Below are 17198 nucleotides of genomic sequence, written 5' to 3'. Positions count from 1 at the left end.
TGTTTTTTTTTTTTTTTAACAGAGAAAGTCTTATTTTTTGCAGGTGTTATGAAGAACTGCAAAGGTCACTGCCTATGACTTGCAGCACAGAGTTCTTGTTAAGGGCAGTGCCAATGGGAAGTTTTTGGTGACAGTTTGATTTCATGGGGTCTATTTAAAAAAACTCAGTCTTTTTTTTTAAATTTCAATGCAAAAGTATATATCACATATTTCTCCTAGCTCTGGTTCTCTTGTTCCAACTTTCCATGATGCTCTGTGTTCTATCCAATTTGAACACTGAATAGATTCTTTCAAAACTGTCTTTCTATAAGGAAAGACAGTTGACTTTCTAGACAATGAAGAATTAATTAACTCTCTCCATATCTGGCTTGTATTTTTTTAAAGGAAAAATTACATAGAATTTTTATTTTAGTAGAGAATACTTACCTTTAAAAACATTTTAAAAGACAGTCTGTATTTCCATTATCGTTATGAAATTACTATAGCAACAAAATTACATTAGACTTTCTGATTTCTCCATGGTGTCCTTAGATAAATAAACAACCCAGTAGACCATGTTAAATGCCCCAAATGTGACTGGAAAGAGAATGCGAGCATATTTGTCTATTTTACTTGTGCCAGATCCAGAAGGTGGTGGAGCAGAGGCAGGAGGTGCAGCTGACACATTCCCAGCCACCCCTGTTGTATTAACTGTTGTCTTTATTCGCCCAAGTCTAGATCCAAATGCAGGGCGAGTAGGAGCTGACCCCAAAGAAGCTGGCCTCAATGTGCCGTGAGGAGAGGGCGATGCTGCAGATGAAAGACCTCTGGCTGCTGCAGACATAGTCTCAGCTGCATTTGCCCTGCTGAATGGATTTGGACTGGAAGCTAAGTGAGCCTTTGGTGTGGCTTCAGAAGACTCCTGGACAGCAGTGGTCTTGCTGGAATGATTTCCCACATCAGTTCTGCTGTTGACATCCGATTCTGAGTGGACCAAGGCATTTGTTCTTTTCCTCATGTTCAAATTGGCATGTGTGTTCTGAAAGGATATTTAAAAATCCATTGATTATGTAATTTGACGTAGATCTATACAATAATAAAAAATATGTGATTTTTTTTCAAAGACAAAATATGTGATTACTCGGGTCTATAAGATAACCACTTTAAAATTCTCTGTAGCCATTTAACTAGATATCATTGCTTATTTCTAGCCATTAAGAAATAAGTAATAAGTAATTAGAAAAGAGATAGAGAAGTCCAGAGAATTGAGAAGAAGACTAGAAATGGGTTACTGGAAAAAGCTGGCACCATCAACATATGTATATATATATATATATATATATATATATATATATATATATATATATATGCGTGTGTGTGTGTGTGTGTGTGTGTGTGTGTGTGTGGCTTACTTTGGGGAGACAGGCGTTTTTATAACTATATTTCTCAATACTATCCTTGGACATTTTAGAGGTTCATTCCATAACTCATGTACTTGTGAATTATAACTTCAAGGTCAATGAGTTGAGTTTGAAAACAGAAGAAAGCAGCTTCACGAAACAGACCAAAAGCAGACTTGGAGAGGCTTAGAACACATTCTTCATGTCATGCTGTAGTACTGTTCCAAGCAGACTGCAGCTGAACTAATGAGAACTTGTAACCTAACATATGGCAGCTAATTTCAGTGAAAACAACTGAAATCAAAATCAACCTAAAAGCTGAAGACACCATTAGAATCCATTAACTTTCCTTCTACTATTTTAAAATCCCATTTTATAGAAAAGAAAAATCAATTGTAACTTATTCTATAATATTATACATATCGAAAAGAACAAAAATATGTTTGAAGCATGTACACTATTACTAGAAATAAATTATGTATACCCACATATCATGACATAAAAAGAATATAAGACAAGTAAATATATTCAAGATAAGACTGGGGCAAAATACTAAGCAGGAGCAGAGAGAAGGCTCAACTATTAAAGGCATTTGCTGACAAGCCCAGTGACTAGGGTTCCATTCCCAGGACCCACGTGGTAGAAGAAAAGACCCTATGCCATAAATTTGTTCTGTGATCTCTATACATGTGAGCACACACACAAACCTACACATACATGAGAAATCAGTAAATGGAAAGTTAAATAATTGAAAGTACATGGAGAATAAAAGGAAGTGAGGAATTATTAATTGAATACATAGTAGGAGTGTGTGTGTGTGTGTGTGTGTGTGTGTGTGTGTGTGTGTGTATTTCTGCTTACAGCTTAATAGTTTCACACTGTTTTCGTCCATAAAAAAGCTGGGGTATTGTAGAAAGCCAAATTTTCTCTAATGATAAATCTAAAGATGGATGACTTTAATTGTATAATAACAGAGACTGAATTTTCTTTCCTGGTTGAAATGATGAGAAAGACCTACATAAAATGTGCAAAACAAGTCATTATTTGACACTGATATCAAACAACACAGGACAAGAGTCACTGAGAAAGAGAAGTCACTGAGACTTTCCATATCGTGGTGCAGAGGGGGGAAAAAACTAACCTAGAAAAAATGTAGCAGATCCCTGGAACTAACAGATGACTTGAGACATGTATTGGGACCACCAGTGGCTGGCATTTACAGCACTTATGAGACAAAGGCTGAAGAAAGATCTCCAAAAGTCTAAACAGAGCTATCTTTGGTCATGAAGAACTGATGAGCAACAAGTATTCCCCCAAGACAAAAAAGAAAGGAGACGGGGGGGGGGTGTTTGAGGGATAGATGGATGGAGGAAGGGAGGGAGGGAGGGAGGGAGAGAACAGGAGAAAGTGTAGAAGAAAATTGTATTTGACAGGATCCCAGACACAAGTATAACCAATGTGTGCTCCCATTAGCCAGATTTAAGTGTCAATATCAACTCAGAAAGGCTTTACCTGGAGCCTATGGAATGAACAGTTCTAAACTGTGACAGGAGCTGTAATAGGCCAACTGATTATTCATGAAATTTAACAGCAAGGTCAGAAGATGAAGCTGACACCAACAACTTTTCTGTTCTCCAGAACAAAGTAGGAGAATATTTAAGAGGCTCTCTTTGGGTTCTTCAGGACCCAAGAAACTGAAGGGTTTGCAGCACCATAGAAGGAACAATATGAGCCTCCCAGTACTCCCAGAGCTCCCAGGGACAAAACCATCAACCAACGAGTACACATGGAGTTACCCATGGCTCCAGACACATAGGCAGCAGAGGACAGCCTTGTTAGATATCAAAGGGAGGAGAGGCAGTGTACACTACATTCCTCAGTGTAGAGGAATACCAGGACAGGGAAGCAGCATAGGGTTGATTGGGGAGCAATGTGTGGGGTGGGAGATGGCTTATGGGATTTTCGGGGGGGAGGGGGCAGGAAAGGGGACATTTGAAATGTAAGTAAAGAATATATCTAATAAAAAAACAGTCCCTCTGGATGAGTTTTCTACTAGAACTTTCTAAAGTTCTGTGAATCCCACACTCTTTGTGGTGAAATGGTTACAAAGCTGATTGCAAGCCATTTTGTATCTTTATAGCCATGCTACAAGTAATATGCACACTCCTTTCCCATCAAGAGATGGAGCCAATTTCCCCAAAAGCGGCCTTCATCTTCCCTTAGTCAATAGTGTGTGGTGTGGTAATGATAGTATGTCATACACAAATCAACCTCAAGAATTCTGATTTGATTTCATCAAGCTTAAAGCAACCAAAATGTTGAAGAAAATGCCCAACTTCACTTGTAGGGTAAGAGAACATTGGCACATAATTGCTTTCTCCAATGAGACCAAACAACATGCTGATGGGTCTGTTCCAGCTAGGAAAATGATGTAAATAGCCTAAACAAGCTAAATCAACACAAGCAGAAATTTCACACTGATCTGTAGAACTAAAAGCAAAAGTAAATATTTTTGTATATGCATAGCAATTGTCAAGAGTTATTAAGGAGCATTGCTCCTTCAACAGTTTAACATCTGTACATTAATAAAATAACGTTCAGAAAGGGAGTGTTTCCAAACCTCTCTTGGGAGGGGGAGCTCTCTCAACCATTTAAGCTAACGAAGAGGCTGCTTTACCCAGAACCCATAAAAACCTTCAGAGGGTACCTTTGCCTAATGTCACCACTCACTTGCTAAAGGACCAATCATTAGTCATTAGGGAAATGCAAATCAAAACAACCCTGAGATTTCACCTTATACCAGTCAGAATGGCTAAGGTCAAAAACTCAGGAGACAGCAGGTGTTGGCGAGGATGTGGAAAAAGAGGAACACTCTTCCACTGCTGGTGGGGCTGTAAGATGGTACAACCACTTTGGAAATCAGTTTGGCGGTTCCTCAGAAAACTGGACATGACACTTCCAGAGGACCCTGCTATACCTCTCCTGGGCATATACCCAAAGGATTCCCTAGCATGCAATAGAGACACATGCTCCATTATGTTCATAGCAGCCTTATTTATAATAGCCAGAAGCTGGAAAGAACCCAGATGCCCCTCAAAGGAGGAATGGATACAGAAAATGTGGTATATTTACACAATGGAATACTACTCAGCAATTAGAAACAATGAATTCACAAAATTTTTAAGCAAATGGTTTGAACTGGAAAATATCATCCTAAGTGAGGTAACCCAGTCACAAAAGAATACACATGGAATGCAATCTCTGATAAGTGGATATTAATTAGCCCAGAAGCCCTGAATACCCAAGGCACAAATTGCATAACAAATGACTCCCATGAAGAAGTATGGAGAGGGTCCTGATCCTGGAAAGGATTGATCTAGCATTGGAGGGGAATATAAGGACAGAGAAAAAAAGGAGGGAGGTGATTGGAGAATGGACGGAGAGAAGAAGGTTTATGGGACATATGGGGAGGCGGGATCCGGGAAAGGGAAAATCATTTGGAATGTAAACAAAGAATATAGAAAATAAAAATATTTAAAAAAAAAAAAGGACCAAGATGTGTGTTGTTTTTCAGAATTCCATTTGTGCTTGACAAATGGAATTAAAGTCCTTTTCAACTGGGGAAAATTACAGTGTCATGTTACTTTGTTGAGAAGGAAAATAAGAGCCCAGAGGTCCTGAATGGTTGGAAGTCCTACCAAGTATACTATGTTAAATTTGCAGTACTGAATAGCCTTCTACTCAGAAAAGTGACGGAGGCATTAAAAAATGTACCATTCAGAAGTTTATTCAGGATTTGGAAATCAGAAAGATGGTATATTTTTACCAATGTTATAAAGGTGTATGGGTCAGTAGACCATTCAAGGGATGTGAGGTAGATTTTTTCTTTAACCACAATTTACCTGAGTGTGATTCTGCTATTTACTATTGGATTAGTAAGCAAAGACTACTAAATTTCCCTGTTAAGTTGTAGCTTCATGCCTAGCAGAAAATATGATCATAGTTTATGGTTTTCATACTCTATGAGGCATGAGACACTTCTGTATCATATCTAAGCATTATATTTTAGAATGCATGTATTTAAAAAAATGCTTACGAGAGCCTACTACAATGGTTCAGTGAGTAAGGATGTTTTGATGCACACCTTTGATGCACATGTGAGTGCTGAAGTTTGAACATTCCTGAACATAAAGTCAAGGAGCAACTGAACACATTTCCCAGTGCTACTATGGCAAGATATGAGCTACAGGCAAGAGGATGGCTAGAAGCCTTGTGTACATAGTACTGAACAACAAAGAGTCTGTCTCAAGTCATGGTAAAAAGCAGGGACAAACATGTGAAATTTCCCTCTGACCTCTGTATGCATGGCCTGTCACATGTAATTCTACCTCCACACAAATACACAGATATAAATTGCCGTTTCTCCAAAAGGTTTTTAGCTAGTTTTCCACCAAGTGATTGATTAATGAATTGAATAAATCCTAACATACATACATGAGACATTTGTAGAGGTGAATTTTTGATGGTTTGAAAATTATATTCTGATGTGTGTGTGTGTGTGTGTGTGTGTGTGTGTGAAGTGAAATATGTCAAATATGGTCTGACTTCCTTGGGACTCACTTTGTAGACCAGGCTGGTCTCAAACACTCAGAGATTATATATATATATTCCAAGACATTTAGAAGAATGCATCAACAAAGTAAGAAGCAATGGGAAGGAAGAACATAGAATAAAATCATTAGGAATACTGTATGAAAACAAAAATCAAATGTGTGTCTGTCTAGTTTACATGTGTTAATGAACTTCTATAGCATAAAGAGTGTTTTATTAATCACGGTAGTTTAAATTACTCAGAAGGAACCAACTGATCTTTTTACCATGATGAAAGCATTATAGAAAGTCCAAATCCTTCACATGTTTTCAAAAGATCTGCTTCCAAGCTTACTCTTTACTTGTGAAGCACACTTTTGACTATTGTAGGTAATATAAAAATAAATAAAATATCTGGATTTAATTCTAAATTGGACTGAAAAGGCCTAAAAATCTCAATAGTACCCATTGTCCCTATTAAAAGGAAAAAAAAGAATTTGACTAATTTGAGACTTAAATCTTTGCTCTTTGCCAGGCAACCAAATGGTATTTAAATTATCTTCTATTTATGTCTAAAGGTATACTGTATAAAGATTTTTTGATGGCCAGGTCTGGCAGTACATGCCTTTAATCCTAGTACTAGGGAGGTAGAAACAGGAGGATCTCTGAGTGTTTGAGACCAGCCTGGTCTACAAAATAAGTCCCAAGGCAGCCAGAGCTACCACTGACTTAAAAAACATAAGTAACAAAACAAAACAAAATAAAAAGCAACAACAACAGCAACACAAAGATTAGTCATGATGACAAACCACCAAAAACTGAGAAATCTATTCCTCTTCAGAATAGGACTCACTAGAAAATCTATTGGTATTGAAGTCAAGTTGGAACAAATGAAGTGTCAGTCAGTGTAATTTTGATTCACATAGAGTTCAGAGACTTCTATTAGTATTCTACAAACATACAGTAGTTTCCAACAAGTACCTAAGCACAATTTGAATTAAAAAATGATTTAATTTGAAATCATTTTAACACCAGTCACAATAGCCTAAAGGGAAAAAACAAACAACTTAGTAGAACAGAGATGGGAGGTGGCAGATTCAAACACAACCAACAACTTAAGCAGCAAGCAACAAATAGGATCAGATCCAAACAATCCATCAGTCATGTCTGGCACAATCTCTAAAGAAGGATTCTAACTCAAAAAAAAAAATTAAAATCAATCTCAACTTATTACTCTACAGTGAAGAATCAAAGTAACAAAGATTAGGTTTGTGGAACGAGAGCAGCTACGTTCATCTTCTTTGCCAGAGAAGCTAATGACGTTTAATAAAATGTAATTTAGCATTCCTAAATTAAAAACTAACAAGGCTAATAATGAACAGGTTTATCTTCCAGAATATCAATGAGTCAGATACACACAAAATAAGAATCAAGTAAAGCGAAGACATTTATTCAAGGCTACAAGAGTGGGTTTCAAGGGTGGTCACATATTTTAGGATGAAATAAATAAGTGTGGTAGAGTCCCTACAAATATGCCCAGAGATGATTTACTGAAATATATCAATAGTGATTATAGAAAGCTCTCTCATATAGAAATGAAAAATATCACTTCTAAATAAACATGCTAAATATTTCATAAATAGTTACCTAGGGATCCTATCACATATTGAGTTCTAGAATGTAGAAATGAAAACACTGAGTTCCCAATTTATTATATTTCACTTCCTCCCAGCGTTAGCATTTAATCCAATATTTGCATTTCCATAAGCTATAGAAATATTACCTTCAATGCCAGGGACTGGAACAAACATCTATCTTCTATTTGGATTAACCAGCCACTTCGTGAGATCTTTGACAATTCCTTTTGTCTGTTTCATATTTGAGGGTTTGACACATTAGGATTTCTTTGAGATAAGTGGTTTTGTGTTCAATTTTGTTTCAGAGCAATTTCTGGTTTTTCTTTTTATTCCTAAGCATCTTATATATTATATATCTTCCCAGTGAGAGAAGCTACTGTGTTCGCAACCTGAGCAAAGTAGAAATCCTCAGCTGAGTAAATGGATGTTTCCAGAATGCTATCTGGGATTGCTTTTTTATATTATTATTATCAATTTTGCCAATTTATCAGAGAGAAGGAAGAGGGCACAGCAAACCCAGTTAGCTTTCACCAAACACTGAGGTGATGTGGCTCATTCAATGAGGTAATAGGGTATGTCATACTGTAGTCACCTAAAATGTTCAGAAGAATACTCCCAATGGCAGAAATATGCTTACTGTTAGGCTGTATTTGTAAACAGTTCTTGTATGACTTATGTGATCTAGTTTTCTTTTTTAATACTGATGAACTGGTTAGGATTTAGATCCTCAAACCAGACATAGCTAAATTTCAATACCGAGTCTGTTATTTTATAGCTGTGGTAGCAAGTTATTTGATTGCTGTCTCAGACTTCTTCATGAAGTCAGATTAATAATGTGTTTTTCCTCATAATGAATAAATGAAACCATATATACAAGGTACTTAGCAGAATACCCAGCATGCAGAAGACATCAACTAGGTAGTGTACAAAATTTTAATCTAGTTGAGGTCAGATATAAAGAGTCTCTGTGCCAAATAAGAAAAGAGCAGAAATGAATACTTATACTAAATAAAAATTTAGTAGACATTTTAATAATCTATAATTTATGAACAAAGTTTCTAATAACCAGAAAAGTAGCAGGATACTAAAACAAGGAATGGGCTCTTATCAAGTCATAAACAGCAAATACATTGGTAGTTGGCTAAGAAAGAAATGTGAATAAATATAAAATTGTATTGATGGTAAAGATGAGAATTAACTTAGGTGCAAAGCAAATACGTAATGCTATTGTGGGGGGACTAGAAGCACTCTGCAACAGAGACGGTGAAAAGGATGTGGTTCTCTCACAGCTGTCATGACGCTCACAGACTTTTGCTAACTCAGGCATCACAATCAATGCCATAGCCCATGTAAGAAACACTACACCAACAAATATTTCAAGGTGTAAGCTATCTACGGCTGCATTATTATATCAGATCTTAGTCTCTTCAGTGTTTTATAAATTATTGGTAAAACCTAAATTCCAGTTATCAGGAAAACAAAGCGGGCTAGAATACAGCTATAACCTCTCTCCATCAGAAAAGGATACTTCATAATACAATGACAGCATTAGCATGCCATTCCAGACCAACTAGCCCACTCTATAATATAACTGAATATTAAAAAGAATTGTATCTGTGAACAGAGTTCTCTGGTGTTCTAAGGTCAACTTTTCCTTTATATCTCATTTTATTTATAATATTTGAAAGAATGAAGGGGGGCTGCCAGAAGCGGGTACTCTGCCCTGCAGAGAAGGTGGAGTCACCATCTTTGTCCCCAGTCTGACTAGACAGGTCACTCCAAGTACTGAGCTATCCCATGTGTAAGACCTCGGGGGATGCAGACAACCTAGCTGTGGGTTACCGCCTGTGCCTAGGAACTGGGAGAGCAGCAGTTCCTCTGAGGGCCAGCCTAACGTGGGTACTCTACCCTGCAGAGAAGGCAGAGTCACCATCTTTGTTCCCAGCCAGATGAGACAGGCCAACCAAGGCTCTGAGCTATCCTGAGTATAGGACCTCTGGGGACGCAGGCAACTGAGCTGCTGGCTGCCTCCTGCGCCCAGGGAACTGGGAGAGCAGTGGTTCCTCTGTGTGCAAGCCAGGCGTGGGGCTGGTGCGCTGAGGGATCCCCGCTGCCTTCCTCGCTCTCTGACAGAGCAGACAGGCAGTACCAGGTTCAGTCCCCATAGACAAAGCAAGCATAACATTGCTTGGGGCAGGACACACCAGGACTCCAACTGCACCCAAGAGGAGGGCAGTACATCAGCAATCTCTGACAGGGGAAACCCAGCCATCCAGTGTTATGGAAATAGCCCTACAGCCTCACAGGAGGCTCAAACAACAGCCAGAAACAAGAACAACTAACACCAGAGATAACAAGATGGCAAAGGGCAAACAACGAACGCTACTAACATAAATCTAGGCAATATGGCAGTGTCTGAACCAAACTTTCCAACATCAGCAAGTCCTGGTTATACCAACACACCAGAAAAACAAGATTTGGATTTAAAATTGCTTGTCATGATGCTGCTAGAACAACACAAAAAGGACATAAATGAATCTCTTAGATAAATACAGGGGAACATGAGTAAGCTAGAAACCCATATAATGGAAACACAACAATCACTTAAACAAATTCAGGAGAATAAGGCTCAAGACAGAGAAGCCAATAAAGAAGAAACAAAAAAAACTTAAAGAAATGCAGGAGAAATTGAGTCAAATGGCAGAAGTCATGAAAGAAGAAACACAAAAATCTCTTAAAGAAGTAAAGGAAAACACAAACAAACAAATGTAGGAACTGAGCAAAATCATCCTGGATCTAAAAACAGAAATAGAAACAACTAAGAAATCACAAAGAGAGACAACCTTGGAGTTAGAAAACCTTGAGAAGAAATCAGGGGCCATAGATACAAATATCAACAACAGAATATAAGAGATGGAAGAAAGAATCTCAGATGCCGAAGATAACATAGAAACCATTGACTCAACTGTCAAAAAAATACAAAATCCAAAAAGCTGCTATCCCAGAAAATCCAGGAAATCCAGGACACAATGAGAAGACCAAACCTAAGGATTATAGGTATAGATGAGAGTGAAGATTTACAACTGAAAGGGCCAGCAAATATCTTCAACAAAATTATGGAAGAAAACTTTCCCAACTTAAAGAGAGAGATTCCCATGAATATACAAGAAGCATACAAAACTCCAAATGGACTGGACCTGAGCAGAAATACCTCCTCCCGTCACGTAATAATCAAAACCCTAAATATACTAAGCAAAGAAAGAAAATTAAAGGCAGTAAGAGAAAAAGGCCAAGTAACATATAAAGGAAGACCTATCAGAATAACACCAGACTTTTCACCAGAGACCATGAAAGCTAGAAGATCCTGGGCAGACCTCATGCAGATTCTAAGAGAACACAAATGTCAGCCAAAACTACTATACCCAGCAAAACTATCAATCACAATAGATGGAGAAACCAAGATATTCCATGACAAAACCAAATTTACACAATATCTTTCCACAAACCCAGCTCTACAAAGAATAATAGGAGGAAAACTCCAATAAAAGGAGGGAAACTACACCCTGGAAAAAGCAAGATAGTTATCTTCTTTCATCAAACCTAAAAGAAGATAACCATTCAAATATAAAATTAACATCAAAATTGACAGGGAGCAATAATCACTATTCCTTAATATCTCTTAACATCAATGGAATCAATTCCCCAATAAAAAGACATAGACTAACAGACTGGATAAGGAAACAGGACCCTACATTTTGCTGTGTACAGGAAACACACCTCAGTGTCAAAGACAAAAACTACCTTAGAGTAAAAGGCTGGAAGACAATTTTACAAGCCAATGTTCTCAGGAATGTTCTTAGGAAACAAGCCGGAGTATCCATTCTAATATCAGATAAAATTGACTTTCAACCTAAAGTCATCAAAAGAGACACGGAAGGACACTTCTTGCTGGTCAAAGGAAAAATCCACCAAGAAGAACTTTCAATTCTGAACATCTATACGCCAAATGCAAGGGCACCCTCATTTGTAAAAGAAACTTTACTAAAGCTCAAAGCACACATTTCACCTAACACAATAATTGTGGGTGACTTCAACACTCCACTCTCATCAATGGATGGATCAGGAAAACAGAAATTAAACAGGGACACAGTAAAACTAATTGAAGCTTTGGACCAAATGGATTTGACTGATAGTTATAGAACATTTCACCCTAAAGCAAAAGGTTCTCAGCACCTCATGGTACCTTCTCCAACATCAACCATATAATTGGTCACAGGACAGATCTTAACAAATATAAGAAGATCGAACTAATCCCATGCCTCCTATCAGATCACTATGGAGTAAGAGTGGTCTTCAATAGCAACAAAAACAACAGAAAGCCCACAAACACATGGAGGGTGAACAATACTCTACTCAATGAAACTTTGGTCAAAGAAGAAATAAAGAAAGAAATCAGAGATTGTTTAGAATTTAATGAAAATGGAGACACAACATACCCAAATCTATGGGACACAATGAAAGCAGTGCTAAGAGGAAAACTCATAGCCCTGAGTGCCTCCAAAAAGAAAAGGGAGAGAGCATACACTAGCAGTTTAACAACACACCTGAAAGCCCTGGGTGAAGTCAATTCACCCAGGAGGAGTAGAAGACAGGAAATCATCAAATTCAGGGCTGAAATCAATCAAGTGGAAACAAAGAGAACCATACAAAGAATCAACGAATCCAGGAGCTGGGTTTTTGAGAAAATCAACAAGATAGATAAACCCTTAGCCAGACTGACCAAAGGGCACAGAGAAAGTATCCAAATTAACAAAATTAGAAATGAAAAGGGAGATATAACAACAGAAACTGAGGAAATTCAAAAAATCATCAGATCCTACTACAAAAGCCTATACTCAACACAACTGGAGAATCTGGAGGAAATGGACAGTTTCCTAGACAGATATCAAACACTGAAATTAAATCAGGGTCAGATAGATCATCTAAATAGTCCCATAACCCCTAAAGAAATAAAAAGGGGTCATAGAAAATCTTCCAACCAAAAAAAGCACAGGACCAGATGGTTTCAGTGCAGAATTCTATCAGACCTTAAAAGAAGACCTAACACCAATACTCTTCAAACTATTCCACAAAATAGAAACAGAAGGAGCACTACCCAATTCCTTCTATGAAGCCACAATTACACTGTTACCAAAACCACACAAAGATCCAACAAAGAAAGAGAACTTCAGACCAATTTCCCTTATGAACATCGATGCAAAAATACTGAATTCAAATTCTTGCCAACCGAATCCAAGAGCACATAAAAAAACGATCAGCAACCATGATCAAGTAGGCTTTATCCCAGAGATGCAGGGTTGGTTCAATATAGGGAAATCCATCAATGCAATCCACTACATAAACAAACTCAAAGAAAAAAACACATAGTCATTTCATTGGATGCAGAAAAAGCATTTGACAAAATTCAGCATCCTTTCATGCTTAAAGTCTTGGAAAGAACAGGAATTCAAGGCCTATACCTAAACATAGTAAAAGCAATATACAGCAAACCAGTAGCCAGCATCAAACTAAATGGAGAGAAACTTGAAGCAATCCCACTAAAATCAGGGACTAGACAGGGATGTCCCCTTTCTCCTTATCTTTTCAATATTGTACTTGTACTAGCTCGGGCAATTAGACAATTAGACAAAATAAGGAGGTCAAAGGGATACAAATTGGAAAGGAAGAAGTCAAACTATCATTATTTGCAGATGATATGATAGTCTACCTAAGTGACCCAAAAAACTCCACTAGAGAATTCATACAGCTGATAAACAACTTCAGCAAAGTGGCAGGCTATAAAATCAACGCAAGCAAATCAGTAGCCTTCCTATACTCAAAGGATAAGCAGGCTGAGAAAGAAATTAGGGAAATGACACCCTTCACAATAGCCACAAACAGTATAAAGTACCTTAGGGTGACTCTTACCAAACATGTGGAAGATCTGTATGACAAGATCTTCAAGACTCTGAAGAAGGAAATGGAAGAAGACCACAAAAAATGGAAAAACCTCCCATGCTCATGGATCGGCAGGATTAATATAGTTAAAATGGCCATTTTGCAAAAAGCAATATACAGATTCAACGCAATACCCATCAAAATCCCAACTCAATTCTTCATAGAGTTAGAAAGAACAATTCTCAAATTCATCTGGAATAACAAAAAACCCAGGATAGCTAAAACTATTCTCAGCAACAAAAGAAATTCTGGGGGAATCAGTATCCCTGACCTCAAGCAATACTACAGAGCAATAGTGTTAAAAACTGCATGGTATTGGTACAGTGGCAGGCAGGCAGATCAATGGAACAGGATTGAAAATCCAGAAATGAACCCACACACCTATGGCCACTTGATCCTTGACAAAGGGGTTGAAAACCTCCAATGGAAAAAAGATAGCCTTTTCAACAAATGGTGCTGGTTCAACTGGAGGTCAGCATGCAGAAGAATGAGAATTGATCCATCCTTGTCTCCTTGTACTAAGCTCAACTCCAAATGGATCAAGGACCTCCACATAAAGCCAGACACTCTGAAGCTAATAGAAAAGAAATTGAGGAAGACCCTGAAGGACATCGGTACAGGGGGAAAGTTCCTGAAGAGAACACCAATAGCGTATGCTCTAAGATCAAGAATTGATAAATGGGACCTCATAAAATTACAAATTTTCTGTAAGGTAAAGGACACCATCAAAAGGACAAATTGGCAACCAACAAATTGGGAAAAGATCTTCACCAACCCTACATCAGATAGAGGGCTAATATCCAATATATACAAAGAACTCAAGAAGTTAGACCCCAGAAAACCAAATAACCTTATTAAAAAATGTGGTACAAAGCCAAACAAAGAATTTTCACCGGAAGAACTTCAAATGGCTGAGAAGCATCTTTAAAAAATGCTCAACTTCATTAGTTATTAGGGAAATGCAAATCAAAACAACCTTGAGATTTCACCTTACACTAGTCAGAATGGCTAAGATTAAAAAGTCAGGAGACAGCAGGTGTTGGAGAGGGTGTGGAGAAAGAGGAACACTCCTCCACTGCTGGTGGGGTTGCAAATTGGTACAACCACTCTGGAAATCAGTCTGGCGGTTCCTCCGAAAACTGGGCACCTCACTTCCAGAAGATCCTGCTATACCACTCCTGGGCATATACCCAGAGGATTCCCCAGCATGTAATAAGGATACATGCTCTACTATGTTCATAGCAGCCCTATTTATAATTGCCAGATGCTGGAAAGAACCCAGGTATCCCTCAACAGAAGAGTGGATGCAAAAAATGTCGTATATCTACACAATGGAGTACTATTCAGCCATTAGAAACAATGAATTCATGAAATTCTTAGACAAATGGATGGAGCTAGAGAACATCATACTAAGTGAGGTAACCCAGACTCAAAAGGTGAATCATGGTATGCACTCACTAATAAGTGGATATTAACCTAGAATACTGGAATACCCAAAACATAATCCACACATCAAATGAGGTACAAGAAGAAAGGAGGAGTGGCCCCTTGTTCTGGAAAGACTCAGTGAAGCAGTATTCGGCAAAACCAGAACGGGGAAGTGGGAAGGGGTGGGTGGGAGGACAGGGGAAGAGAAGGGGGCTTACGGGACTTTCGGGGAGTGGGGGGCTAGAAAAGGGGAAATCATTTGAAATGTAAATAAATTATATCGAATAAAAAAAAATTTAAAAAAAAATTCAGGAGACTCCGGGCAGTGGTGGCGCATGCCTGTAATCCCAGCACTCTGGGAGGCAGAGGCAGGTGGATTTCTGAGTTCAAGGCCAGCCTGGTCTACAGAGTGAGTTCCAGGACAGCCAGGGCTACACAGAGAAACCCTGTCTCAAAAAAACCAAATGCCAAAAAAAAAAAAAAAAAAAAAAAAAAAAAAAAAAAAATTCAGGAGACAGCAGGTGTTGGAGAGGGTGTGGAGAAAGAGGAACACTCCTCCACTGTTGGTGGGGTGGCAAATTGGTACAACCACTCTGAAAATCAGTCTGGCGGTTCCTCAGAAAACTGGGCACCTCACTTCCGGAAGATCCTGCTATACCACTCCTGGGCATATGACCAGAGGATTCCCCAGCACGTAATAAGGATACGTGTTCCACTATGTTCATAGCAGCCCTATTTATAATAGCCAGAAGATGGAAAGAACCCAGGTATCCCTCAACAGAAGAATGGATCCAAAAAATGTGGTATATATACACAATGGAGTACTATTCAGCCTTTAGAAACAATGAATTCATGAAATTCTTAGGCAAATGGATGGAGCTGGAGAACATCATACTAAGTGAGGCAACCCAGTCTCAAAAGATCAATCATGGTATGCACTCACTAATAAGTGGATATTAACCTAGAAAACTGGAATACCCAAAACATAATCCACACATCAAATGAGGTACCAGAAGAAAGGAAGGGTGTCCCCTTGTTCTGGAAAGACTCAGTGAAGCAATATTCAGCGGTCTGTGGAACACTCACTGTCAGACCTTTCAGTGATAACTCTAAAAGGTATATCTACACAATGGAGTACTATTCAACCATTAGAAACAATGAATTCATGAAATTCTTAGGCAAATGGATGGAGCTGGAGAACATCATACTAAGTGAGGTAACCCAGTCTCAAAAGATCAATCATGGTATGCACTCACTAATAAGTGGATATTAGCCTGGAAAACTGGAATACCCAAAACATAATCCACACATCAAATGAGGTACAAGAAGAACGGAGGAGTGGCCCCTGGTTCTGGAAAGACTCAGTGTAGCAGTATAAGGCAAAACCAGAACAGGGAAGTGGGAAGGGGTGGGTGGGAGAACAGGATGAGGGAAGAGGGCTTATGTGACTTTAGGGGAGTGGGGGGGCAGAAAAGGGGAAATCATTTTGAAATGTAAATAAAAAATACATTGAATAAAAAAGGCATAAAAAAAAAGAATGAAGGGATGAGGTCAACAGATATGAGAGACTAGCAGGCAATAGGCACCAAAGAAAGGCATAAATGTAAACATTAAAGTTTAATCCCTGCTATTTAAACTCTGTCCTTCTCAAATTCCTATGGGCTCAAGCCCAGATGAGCTCCCAGTACAGAAAGCTAATTGTATATCAAAAGAACCTGGCCTGTGACCATGGCCCACAGGAGTGAGCCCAAGACAAATAACAGTCCCATGGGCTAGCCTGGGCAAGAAGAGAGGCCCAGACAACCATTAGGCTTGCACTGCAGGGCCTGGATAGGGAGCTAGCCTAAGCTGTTGACCAATCAGGCACTATGCAGGCTTGGGAGGGAAGGGTTACCATACATGTGGTGACCCCTGCCAGGTGTCATAATGCACAAGCAGGGCACTCCTAAAATCAATCCTGAGACAACCTTAGATACTTAGAAACCCCAGCTGTCCCCCCCCCCAAAAAAAAAGGAAAGAAAAAAAATGGTAGAGAAATGGAAGAAAATGGGAAAGAGAAGGATGTGTACACAATGAAGAGATGCAGAACTGGAGAGTCAGGGGTACTGAGGAACAGCCTGATGCCATCTGGGACCATGGTGGGGTCCTGGCCTTTGCTGCCACCAGA

General features: G+C 38.7%; 1 protein-coding gene across 2 annotated transcripts in view; it reads right to left on the bottom strand.

Annotated features, from left to right (window-relative positions):
• Positions 1-473: 473 nt before the first annotated feature.
• Gabra4 (gamma-aminobutyric acid type A receptor subunit alpha4) overlaps positions 474-17198 on the bottom strand; it is an 89098-nt gene continuing 72373 nt past the window's right edge. Inside the window, exon 9 of one of the 2 annotated variants that reach the window (XM_052198546.1) lies at positions 474-1018. In XM_052198546.1, coding sequence (XP_052054506.1) covers positions 494-1018 — 525 coding nt within the window. In that variant the 3' untranslated portion in view covers positions 474-493. The remainder of the gene's footprint in view (positions 1019-17198) is intronic. The other variant, XM_052198547.1, reaches the window with a different exon arrangement.

The sequence above is a fragment of the Apodemus sylvaticus genome, chromosome 11 (genome assembly GCF_947179515.1).
Source record: "Apodemus sylvaticus chromosome 11, mApoSyl1.1, whole genome shotgun sequence".
Classification (NCBI taxonomy): domain Eukaryota; kingdom Metazoa; phylum Chordata; class Mammalia; order Rodentia; family Muridae; genus Apodemus; species Apodemus sylvaticus.
This window is presented reverse-complemented; position numbering and strand designations above follow the sequence as displayed.